The sequence below is a fragment of the Solanum stenotomum genome, unplaced genomic scaffold, assembly GCF_019186545.1.
Source record: "Solanum stenotomum isolate F172 unplaced genomic scaffold, ASM1918654v1 scaffold20129, whole genome shotgun sequence".
Taxonomy (NCBI): Eukaryota; Viridiplantae; Streptophyta; class Magnoliopsida; order Solanales; family Solanaceae; genus Solanum; species Solanum stenotomum.
In genome coordinates, this window is record NW_026025886.1 from 7,844 (window position 1) to 19,813 (window position 11,970).

Consider the following 11,970-nt stretch of genomic DNA (forward strand, 5'->3'; position numbering starts at 1 on the left):
ACACTGTTAAGTGTCTGTTAGAGGTGGTTAACAATGTTAGGAAGCTACTAGAAGGTTGTTATAAGAGTCACATGGGTGACGTGTGAATTAGATTGTTAATCTCTTAGACATCTATATAATGCTAGATGATTAGTGAGATTGGGTGCAATGCACAATGTATTTTCGATAGCTTCTCAGAAACTCTCAATGAAAAGATCAATGTTTCCTCTTGATTGCTTGATTGCATAATTCTTTCTTCTAGATTACAAAATTATTGACATGGTATCAAAGCTTCTGGTTGCGATTGAAGACCAGTAAGCTTTGTTTCAGTTGAAGCAGCTGTTGATCGAGTTCTCGAGCTGCAACAATGGTGGAAACTGAAAATTCACCAACAACAGAGGATCGCCAGGTGGATCCTCAAACAGACCACAATCATCCGCTGCATTTGCAGACTTCAGATACTCCTGGAGTCGCCTTAATACCTATGAAGCTCACAGGCCCAGAAAATTATGGGATATGGAGCAGATCGATGCGTCTCGCGTTACTAGTCAAAAACAAACTAGGATTTGTGGATGGCACCTGTGCGAGGAGCTCATACAAAGGAGTAATGCTAGCAAAATGGGAGAGATGTGATGCAGTAGTACTGTCTTGGATCAGTGCGACTGTTTCCCCAGAATTGATGACGAGCATAGTCTATGCCTCAAGTTCAAGGAAGATCTGGGCAGACTTCAAGGAAAGGTTCGATAAATCAAACCTAACTCGAATTTTCTATCTATGGAAAGAGATCAGTATGTTAACACAAGGAACAGACACAGTCACAACTTACTATTCTAAGATGAGAGATCTATGGGATGAAATTGATGTGATGGTACCAAATCCTTCGTGTGAATGTGAAACATCTATGCCATATGCAGAGCACATCAAACATCAGAGGTTACTTCAGTTCCTAGTTGGTTTGAATGAAAGCTTTGCACAAGTAAGGAGTTCCATTCTATTGAATTCTGTTGTTCCAAGTGTTAACCAAGCATACTCCATGGCAATACAAGAGGAGAGTCAAAGGAAGTTAGGGATTGTAGATACAGGAAGTGAGGCACTGATAATGTTAGCAGGAAGGAATTCTAACAACCATGCATCTAACAATCCAAATCACTATCTAGGACAGGGTAGGAATACACTCAACTCGAACTCGAACTCTTACTCACAGGGGCAGTATTCTCAAGGGAAGAGGACAGGGATCATCTGTGAGCATTGTGGATTCAAAGGGCACAACAAGGAGACTTGCTACAGGATAGTAGGATTTCCAGCAGATTTCAAGACTAAAAGGAAGACACAAAATGAGGTTCTCAAACCTCAAGCAAACAACACAACTATTGCCACAGGAAATCAACAATACAATTTCCCAGGGGGATACTATACGAAGGAGCATTGTGAACAAAGTTTAAGAATGATGAATCCAACACCAACAGGTAGTTGCAAGGCCAATGCTCTAGCAGGTATGCATAATTTGACAGTTAATAATACTGATATAGAGTGGATTATAGATTCTGGAGCTTCGCATCATATTACCTGCAATGAGAACATAATAAATGAGCCTAAGAGAGTATTTGAGTCAAATGTAAGTAAGGTACAAGTACCTACTGGACAGAAGATCACAGTTAAGCATATTGGAGATGCAGTATTTTTAGGAGATTATTGTTTAAAAAATGTGTTGTATGTACCAAATTTTAAATTCAATCTGTTATCAGTCTCAAAACTCACCAAGGATCTCAACTGCACAGTGTCTTTTTCTCCTGACATGTGTGTCCTGCAGGATCTCTGCAATGGGAAGGTGATTGGGACTGGTAAGGAGGTTGATGGACTTTATTTCCTAAGACATCATGTGACACCACTCATAGGAGCAGTTTCAAATGACACAGAAGATCAGAAGCTATGGCATCTAAGGCTAGGACATCCTTCAGTAGGAGTCATGAAACACATGTTTCCTTTAAAGAATAAAGTGACTACTGCTGTACATCAGGATTGTTCTATCTGTCCGTTGGCCAAACAATGTAGATTAAAGTTCCCTATTAGTAGTTCCAAGTCTTCTAGTATTTTTGAATTGATACACTTAGATGTATGGGGGCCTCACAGATTTCCCACTTATGATGGAAAACATTATTTTCTGACAATTGTTGAAGATTACAGTAGATTTACATGGGTTATGCTGTTGCAGTCTAAGAAAGAAGTGGTAGTTGTCTTGAAAAATTTCATTTCTATGGTCTGTAATCAGTTTGGAGTTGGAATAAAAATTTTGAGATCTGATAATGGAACTGAGTTTTTTAATGCTAGTATGAATGCTTTGTTAGCTGGACATGAGATCATTCATCAAAGTAGTTGTCCATATACACCTCAGCAAAATGGTGTTGTGGAAAGAAAACATAGACACATCTTAGAAATGGGAAGAGCTTTGAAGATACAGTCTCATATTCCAAGCAGATTTTGGGGAGACTGTATTGTGACCGCTGTACATCTTATCAATAGACTGCCTTCTTTCTTATTAAAAGGAAAGTCTCCCTATGAAGTATTGTTCCATAAGTCCCCCAACATTACCTACTTAAAAGTGTTTGGTTGTTTATGTTTTGCTACTGTACTAAAGAAAGGGGATAAGTTTGCTCCTAGGGCCAAGAAAGCAGTATTCATTGGCTATTCTTCTACATAGAAAGGGTACAGGCTCTATGACTTAGAAGCCAAAAGTGTGTTCATCAGTAGAGATGTCACATTCAAAGAACAAATCATTCCTTTTCAGGAAAAGAAGATACCAGATCAGCATCTCCCTTTGCTCTCACCTTTTGTGTCTGATACATGTACTATGACAGATGAAATAGATGTTTATGCAACTGGTGACCAGCATGTAGTTTCACCAGTGGGTCCTGCATCTCCAATACCTGCTATGGAGAATTTGTCTCATGAAGATATCACTCCTCCTATGTTGGAAGAGCCTCCTCCAGAATTGCAACATCCTGACACACCAGCAACCCCTGTTGCTTGTCTTAGAAAGTCCAGTAGGACATCAAAACCACCTATTTGGACCAAGGATTATGTCACCAAAGCTAAGCCTAGTATGTACTCGATCACTAATCATGTCATATATGATCACTTGCCCATCAAGTATCAAGACTTTGTTCAAGCTTTCTCAGCCTTGGTTGAACCGCAGTCTTTTAAAGAAGCCTCCCAAGATGAAAAATGGGCATTGGCAATGACGGAAGAAATCAAGGCTTTAGAAGATAACCAGACCTGGATTGTTGTAGACTTACCTCCAAAGGCTAAGGCTATTGGATCAAAATGGGTTTACAAGATCAAATATAAGTCCAATGGTGATGTGGACAGGTTTAAGGCACGGCTAGTGGCAAAAGGTTACACTCAAAGAGAGGGGCTAGACTATAATGAAACTTTCTCTCCAGTAGCAAAAATGGTAACAGTCAGGACTGTTCTCAACTTGGCTGCCTCCCATGGTTGGGAAATTTGTCAAATGGATGTTAACAATGCTTTCCTCCAAGGTGATTTACATGAAGATGTATACATGGAGTTGCCTCTAGGTTTTCATAATCTAGGAGAGCATAAGGTTTGCAAACTTCAAAAGTCTCTCTATGGTTTAAAGCAAGCATCAAGGCAATGGAACATCAAGTTCACTACTGCATTGCTGCAGGCTGATTTCTGTCAAAGTGCTCATGATCACTCTTTATTCACCAGGAAGCAGGGGGATGATATGGTGGTCCTCCTGGTGTATGTTGATGACTTGCTCATTACTGGAACCAGCACTGCTATGATTGAGGAAACCAAATCTACTCTTCATCAGTGTTTCAAAATGAAAGACTTAGGAAAGTTGAGATATTTCTTAGGCATAGAAGTAATGCACTCCAAAGAGGGTATATTGTTGAATCAAAGAAAGTATGCTCTTCAGCTTATTGCAGACACTGGACTTAGTGAGGCTAAACCAATCAGCACTCCTATAGAATTCAATCATAAGTTCACAAGTGTAGAATTTGATCAACATTTGGGAATCACCAATGATCCAGAGTTGAAAGATATTACAACATATCAACAATTAATTGGAAAACTGATTTATCTGACCATCACAAGACCAGATATTTGTTTTGGAGTTCAAGTTCTCAGTCAGTTTATGCAACATCCCAAGGAATCACATTGGCATGCAGCTCTTAGAATTGTAAGGTACATTAAGAAATCTCCTGGACTTGGCATTTTGCTTAAAAGAGGAGCTGTTACAGATTTGGTGGGGTACTGTGATTCAGATTGGGCTTCATGCCCAAATACTAGAAGGTCGGTAACTGGTTATGTGGTGAAACTAGGAGATTCTCTAATTTCATGGAAATCCAAGAAGCAACACACAGTGAGCAGGAGCTCTGCAGAAGCAGAATACAGAAGCATGGCTGCTGTGGTTTCAGAACTGATTTGGGTTACAGGTTTACTGAAAGAATTAAATGTGCATATTACAGTTCCTATCAAGGTTTTCTCTGATAGTAAGGCAGCAATTCAGATAGCAGGAAATCCCATTTTTCATGAGCGAACCAAACACATTGAGATCGACTGTCACTTCATTAGAGACAAAGTGAAGTCAGGTTTCATAGAGCCTCAATATCTTTGCACCTCTATGCAACTGGCAGACATGTTCACTAAGGGGCTTGGAGCAGGCCAACATGAGCTTCTTCTTGGCAAGCTAGGTGTGTTAGATGTGTTCCAACCACCAGCTTGAGGGGGAATATTGAAAGAATTGGTTGCTGAGTCAGTTACTTAAAACGTGTCACACTGTTAAGTGTCTGTTAGAGGTGGTTAACAATGTTAGGAAGCTACTAGAAGATTGTTAGAAGAGTCACATGGGTGACGTGTGAATTAGATTGTTAATCTCTTAGACATCTATATAATGCTAGATGATTAGTGAGATTGGGTGCAATGCACAATGTATTTTTCGATAGCTTCTCAGAAACTCTCAATGTAAAAGATCAATGTTTCCTCTTGATTGCTTGATTGCATAATTCTTTCTTCTAGATTACAGAATTATTGACATGGTATCAGAGCTTCTGGTTGCGATTGGAGATCAGTAAGGTTTGTTTCAGTTGAAGCAGTTGTTGATCGAGTTCTCGAGCTGCAACAATGGTGGAAACTGAAAATTCACCAACAACAGAGGATCGCCAGATGGATCCTCAAACAGACCACAATCATCCGCTGCATCTGCAGNCTATGACTTGCCTGAGCTCAAGCAGAAAACAAATATGATGTGTAACATGTAGTTCAGTTTCATAAATAAAAGCAACTCCAAAAATAAAATATTACTTGTTACGGATGACCAGTGACTTTTTCAAGACGTCAATTGTCTCTTTACTGTTGGCCTCATTACCCAATGAAGCAAGCTTCAGGACTTCTTCTTCCCCCAAGTTCACATCACAGACTCTAAAGACAAGAACATATATGAGAAGTCGTAACAAATTGTAGTACTACAAAATTATGATATAAATGCTTGTTCCCTTAATATAATTCACTTACAGCTTGAGTGCTGCAAGCTCCTTAGCTAGGGCCATACTTCTTTCTTGCAGTCGTCTGCATTCCAAGGTTGATTGATCTAGCTCCTGCAATACGAATTCTCCCAGCACATAGAACTTGTAAGAGTACATTTTTTCCCACTAGAAGGCATTCAGTGCAAGCATGCAATGCACAAATTTATTTGCAATAAATCAAGAGTCAAAACATCTACCTGAGATTTTACATGAAGTAACTGCTGACTGGCTGTCTTCTGTTTTTTAGCTTCATTCTTTAGAGCCACTTCTACTTTCAACTGCTCTTTGCAACTGAACAACTGAAAATTTCCCAGTACTAACAATATTAATTGAGAGAAAGAAAGTTTTGAGAAGTCTTAGGAGGGATGAATGTGTAGGCAGATATTCTGACAAAAATATCTCTCAGAACACTTGGCTGTACAAGATATGCATCAGCAATCACCACGGGACATTACCTGAACTGGTCTATTTGCTCCCAAGAAACTTTTTTGGTTTTGAGCAGAATATGACTGTTTCAAATCATTGTCCTTATGTTTTTGCTTCCACAACAATTTGAACACGAAATTCCTAGTTCTCAACCTACTTCATAGAACACTAGATCACACCCTTGGGTGCCTAATTGTTTTCTCTTGCTGTCAACATGTATACTATATTTAGAGATTAAACAGTCTATCATTCCCTTCAATAGCTCATATCTTTAGTTTTGAGCTTGGTGGAGTAAAATTTCTGGGAATGTTTTTGTATTTTCGTGGAATCAAAAACTATCAAACATGTAATGAAAATGGAAATTAAAAATTGTCTCAACTAGACAACCGATATGGAAACTTCTACAATCATCTCTTTCTACAAATGAAACATTACAATTCTAATCCTTTTTTCTTCAAGTTAACTATTTACTAAATCCATTCCCATTTCATGAATAGATGTGAAGTACAGTGAATACCATAACCAGTACGCAACACCAAACTTTGTATACTGCAAGTTCAAGACAACCAAAACAGGAAAAGGATGAACCATTTACCTCAACATTAACTTCTTTGAGATCTTTCTGTTGCTGTTCCAGAGTAGAAGCCAGTTTTAAGACTTTCCCCTCTAACCTTTTGACCTCATTTTGTAATTCACAGGAAGTCCCCCCTTCAAAGTCATGTGGTTGCTGGGAAAAACTAGGATCATTTGGATCACCAACTGATTGAAAAAAAAGCCTATGTGTGTTTTTCTCTGTACAAGTCTGTTTGCAAACTGGACAATTCTTCTTCTTTCCATTTGTACAATACTCAAACCATTGCTGCAGACTGATTTTTACAACCATAACATGTGAGGCAGAAGCAACTATAGGAAAGACACAATAAAACAATGAACCCAAATAGACAAATTGAGAAAAAAAATTATAATTTAATGGGTGCAAAGTAACATTGCACCACTCCTCCTTATGGCATTGGTGTAAAAATTATATAAACACGTAATCACACACACACACACACACCAGCTGCCAAAGCTCTACATCCACCACTATACACAGGCACATTTATAGGACAGTAGACTTGTCTAGAATAACGTTAATGCAAATTCATCTTTTCACATAATAGAAGCCGAACAGATGGATTTATCCGTAAAAACAAGAAACATTTGTAAAGGACATAGTATCAGACTTCAAAATTTGCATAAACAACTTCTAATAAACTGGTTCAACAATAGCCACTTTCAAATAAAACTCCAAGAACAAATGGGAGAAATTTCATAACAAGTAGGAGTACAATTTTAGGTAATAATTTTAACCAAATGCAATCCAAAACACATTTAACTAAATCTAGTCTCAGTATTTTCAATTTAAAACTAAGTACTATCCAAACCAAGGAAATCTAATACATTTTCCACATATTTTCAATTTTTAATCAAGTAAATCCAAACCAAGATTACTAATACAAGCTGTTACTTTTTTCAATCCTTAACCAAGTAAAATCCAGCCCAATGATACCCAGTACAAGTCTGTATTTTTCATTTTTTTTACCAAATGAAATCAAAACCAAAGTTGCCCAATAGAAGAGACATGCAAAAAGAACGAATTTAGTTAAAGAAATGATCTTTAACCAGGTACTCAAACCAGGGTACCCAACACAAGTCATAATACATTTCAAGGTTGTACAACATTCCCAGGGTATACCACAAGTGAAGTCAGGGGAGTATGGCGTGTACGTAACCTTACCCATGCCGTGTGAATATAGGGAATTTGTTTCGGATAGATACTCAGCTCAGGTAAAAAGCATTTCAGTTTTTTTAACAAAATAAAATCCAAACCAAGGATACCCATCCAAACTTTGAAATATTTTCAAACTAAACTAAGTGCAACTCACACAAGAAGGCGCAATACAGGTCATATACATTTAAACAAATTAAAGGTACCCAAAACAATACTTCGACTATTTTCAATTCTTAACTAATTAAAATAAAAATCCAGAATACCCAACTCAAATCTTGAAATAATTTTAACAAATGCAACACTGATATCCGCAAATTCGAAATCAAAAGCTCAAGTAACGGGAATGTACCGAAATACATAACTCACCAGAGCTCGTGAAAAACATGGCCGCAAAGAGAAATGGATTGAAGGTCTTCGACTACAGGTTTGAGATCCTCATAGCAGATTGAACAAATGGTCTTGGCAAATGTGTTGCCTCCTACCATTATTAGCAGCCGCTCTTTTCGCCGTCTTCTCCTTTTTCAGAAAAACGAACCAATGGGAAATTGGGAAATGGTGAGCGGGACGGGAAGAAGAGGGAAAATTGAATTCAGGCAAATGGTGAAATTTTTATACTCTACTACCTTACTGCTTACCCGAGCCCTATTTTTCCCTCCTCTTTCTTTTTTCCCTCTTATTCCAACAGTATGTATGTCCATAGTTTTTTCGAAAATTTTAGTTGATTAGGTATCGAAATTCTACTCTATAATTTAATTGGTAACTTATAATCACTTCCTTGTTTCTCATATCTTACCCAATTTATATTAATTATTTTTTAAATGTCAATAATTTTTCTTGTTTCGAGTCATTTTCTCTCATTTTGAACACAAATGATTAAATTAAATATTATTTTCTTTGTCTCCGTCTCAATATAAGTGTTATGATAATTCATTTCACGTTCATTAAAAGAAATAAAAAAAATATTTATTGAGTTGTTTGTATTTATTAATGTTTCTTGATAATTAAATATTACTAGAAATATAAGTTTTTCAATATAAGATATACTAGTTGAAAAAATGTACTAAATCATTTTTTGTCTTGAATTTATAAAATGGCATTTACTTTTGCACAATTTTTTATTTTATTTTTTTGCTAAAAGCGACCTTATTTTTGGGACCAAGGAAATACCATTCCTCTCTCAACTTGCATATTTCATTATTTGTTCTATCGNGTGGCAAAAAATCACTTCCTCACGCGCCTAGTAGAGATTGTTGTCAATTTCTACGTCAGGTGGACGAAAAAGGTGTACGCGACGGAGGAATAAACAAGTTCGGGGGTAATTAAAACGAAATTTAATTTAGGTGTACACCGTATAAAAAGCTTCAAGTTCAGGGGTAATGAGTACTTCTGCATATAAGATATACTAGTTGAAAAAAATGTACTAAATCATTTTTTGTCTTGAATTTATAAAATGGCATTTACTTTTGCACAATTTTTTATTTTATTTTTTTGCTAAAAGCGACCTTATTTTTGGGACCAAGGAAATACCATTCCTCTCTCAACTTGCATATTTCATTATTTGTTCTATCGTGAAAATTTTCGGATGTAATTTTTTTATCATAAAATATATACATAAGTCATTGGCGATTTCTCCGAAAATATTGAAGAAACCAAATATGAAATTCTTAGGTGATTTTGGTGTAATTTTTAAGGTGTTTCTTGGGATGCATCTAATGTTTGAATTCAAGGAAGAAGACGAAATCTATAATTTACATAATATTTTATATGGCAATATAATTTTATATAATATTATTATTGGGTATATACTGTTGTATATTAAAAATATAAACATTTTTGTAAAATATAAAAATATTGTATATTATTGTATATTGTATGTATAATATTATTTACTGGATTGAAATGTAGGTTAAAAATTGATAAGATAAGTTCCGAGCTATATTTTACAATGTAAATTAGATAATTATATTTTTATCGTTTTTTCTAATTATATGTTGTGAGATCCTCTTTTTCTTTTTTTTTTGTAATTTCACCTTCTTGCAGGTGTTAAATAGTGGATTCATCTTCTTGCTTTCTTCCTTCACTTCTCCCCACTCTTTATTAAAGTGGATATAACTAATATAAAATGGAGATAGTTTTAAAAAGTCATTTATTTTTCCAGGTATTTAACCAAGAGTAAGATGGTAGTGTATCTTTAATTTTCTAGAAGTAAATAATTTTCGTAATAAATATGTCAGGCTAAAAAAATATACCACTTATTTTGAAAACGGGGAATATCAATTTGGTCCCTGGAACGGTCTCTTATATTTGCAAATAGATTCAAATTTAATTAGTCCATAACATGTTTTCAAAAAATTAATTTGAAAATTTTTAATTTTCTAGAAGTGAATAAATTTCTTAATAAATATGTCAAGGCAAAAAAAATATACCACTTATTTTGAAAATGAGGAAATATCATTTTGGTCCTTGAAATGGTCTCCTATGTTTGCAAATAGGTTAAAATTTAATTAGTCCATAACATGTTTTCAACAGTTTTGGTTCTTAATGGTTTGCCAAAGTATTACAAATACAGTAAAAACCTCTCTAAATTAATATAGCCGGGATTATGAAATATTATTATTTTATAAAGGTATTATTTAATAAATAAATTAATATTTATTAATTTAAAGAGTTTTTCGATTTCGAAAAAAATGTGCAGGGAGGAAATCTCAAAGAATTTGAAAGAACCCACTTGTGAAAACGTCATTCATAAACTCGAGGTCATGATTAATGACCTCGGTTACCGCAATAAAATAGACGTTAATAACCTATTAGATGAGTGAAAATGGTACATGTTCAGAGATCCAGAGCTAAGAACAAATTGTGGATATCATTGGAAAAACAATGTTGATGATAAAGTTGAAGATGATACAATACCTTCGAAAACATTTACGCATAAGGAAACACTTACATCTAGAACTCTTCACAATTATACGGTGTAATTAGAAAAGACAACACCGAAACGTTTGGATGCAATTAGAAAATTTAGAGATGAATTTCAACTGGATTTAAATTTTAACAAAAAACAAAACATAATAGAATCATATTTCACTAAATTTTCTTAGATATACTTGTACTTTTAAGGAATTATTAGTTTATAATTGAGCAACTTTCACATATAGCAAACATAAAAATCATATTTGTATATTATAGTTATAGTTTGCATAATTGCGCTCCATAGCAAATCATGACAAATTTTATGTTTGCTATAGAACTTTTTATTTGTATAATTCGCTACAAACATCTAATTTTATACAAATTGTTCAATTTTGTATAAATTCATTTATACATTGTAATTTGTATAATAAGATCTGTATTTGTATAATTACAAGTGTATAGGACAAAAATATATGTATTTGTATTTGTATATACATTTTTCTCTCGCTTTATACAAACACAAACACATTTTATACATTTTATACCGAAATGTATAAAATGGCTAAATGGCTAATTGTATATCGACAATGGCTAATTGTATACTGAATCAGATGGTAAAAAAAAGGAGATGTTTGCTGTGAATTACACTTAAAATAAACTATGGCTATAACATTTAATTTAAATTAATAGTTTGTTATATAATATAATTTTCCCTTTATAATATTAATGGGACTATATATTTATATAGGATTCTTGTGAAAATATATTATCTTATCGAAATAAGTGATTTTTTCCATTGGCTCAAGTCGGGACCAGAGGAAATTATTATCTTAGACATATTAGTAATTGAACGAGTATTAATTTAGTGAGGAATTACTGTAGCAACATACATGACATGAATGCAAATAAAAAGTCTTAAAACAGGTTGAAATCAAAGATTAAATTAGGCTCAGGATTCTCTTAAGATGGGTGAAGGCTTGAATAAGTTGAGATTAAACCCAATTCAAATTATCTTGAGTCCAACCCTTAAAATTCTGGACAGGTTAAACGGGTTACATATAGTTGATCTCATTTTTGATACCCCTACTAAAATAACTTATCTCATACTCCCTCCGTCCCTTTTTAGTTGTCCACTTTAGAAATGGCACACAGATTAAGGCAACAATGATTAGCACAGTGAAGTTACAATTTTACCCTTATGACAACTTTTCACTTCAAAATTACAACCACTTATTTGAATTCAAGTGAAATAAATTGGAGGGAAACAACATACACTTTTACAATTTTCAAGAAATGTAAATAAGGGTATAATAGGAAAAAATTTGTTGTCCT

The 11,970-nt window shown here is 34.7% G+C and overlaps 2 protein-coding genes across 2 annotated transcripts in view; one reads left to right on the forward strand and one right to left on the reverse strand.

Moving 5' to 3' along the window:
• LOC125850893 (histidine decarboxylase-like) overlaps positions 1–297 on the forward strand; it is a 1,032-nt gene extending 735 nt beyond the window's left edge. The window contains exons 3-4 of the mRNA XM_049530726.1: positions 41–54; positions 242–297. Coding sequence (XP_049386683.1) covers positions 41–54; positions 242–297 — 70 coding nt within the window. The remainder of the gene's footprint in view (positions 1–40; positions 55–241) is intronic.
• A 5,006-nt stretch (positions 298–5,303) lies between these two features.
• LOC125850892 (uncharacterized) lies at positions 5,304–8,306 on the reverse strand. The gene is made up of 5 exons (XM_049530725.1): positions 8,092–8,306; positions 6,550–6,820; positions 5,726–5,827; positions 5,518–5,600; positions 5,304–5,424 (listed from the first exon to the last, which is right to left on the reverse strand). Exons 1-5 carry the CDS (start codon positions 8,208–8,210, stop codon positions 5,304–5,306), a joined length of 696 nt encoding a protein of 231 aa, XP_049386682.1. The 5' UTR covers positions 8,211–8,306.
• Between the last annotated feature and the right edge of the window lie 3,664 nt (positions 8,307–11,970).

Excerpts from the sequence above, each read along its gene's own strand:
- LOC125850892 (XM_049530725.1), bottom strand. The coding sequence starts at position 8,210 with ATGGTAGGAGGCAACACATTTGCCAAGACCATTTGTTCAATCTGCTAT. Across the intron at positions 5,828-6,549 it reads TCAAAGAAGTTAATGTTGAG|TTGTTCAGTTGCAAAGAGCA; the intron begins GTAAATGGTTCA and ends GGAAATTTTCAG. Across the intron at positions 5,601-5,725 it reads TACTTCATGTAAAATCTCAG|GAGCTAGATCAATCAACCTT; the intron begins GTAGATGTTTTG and ends TTCGTATTGCAG.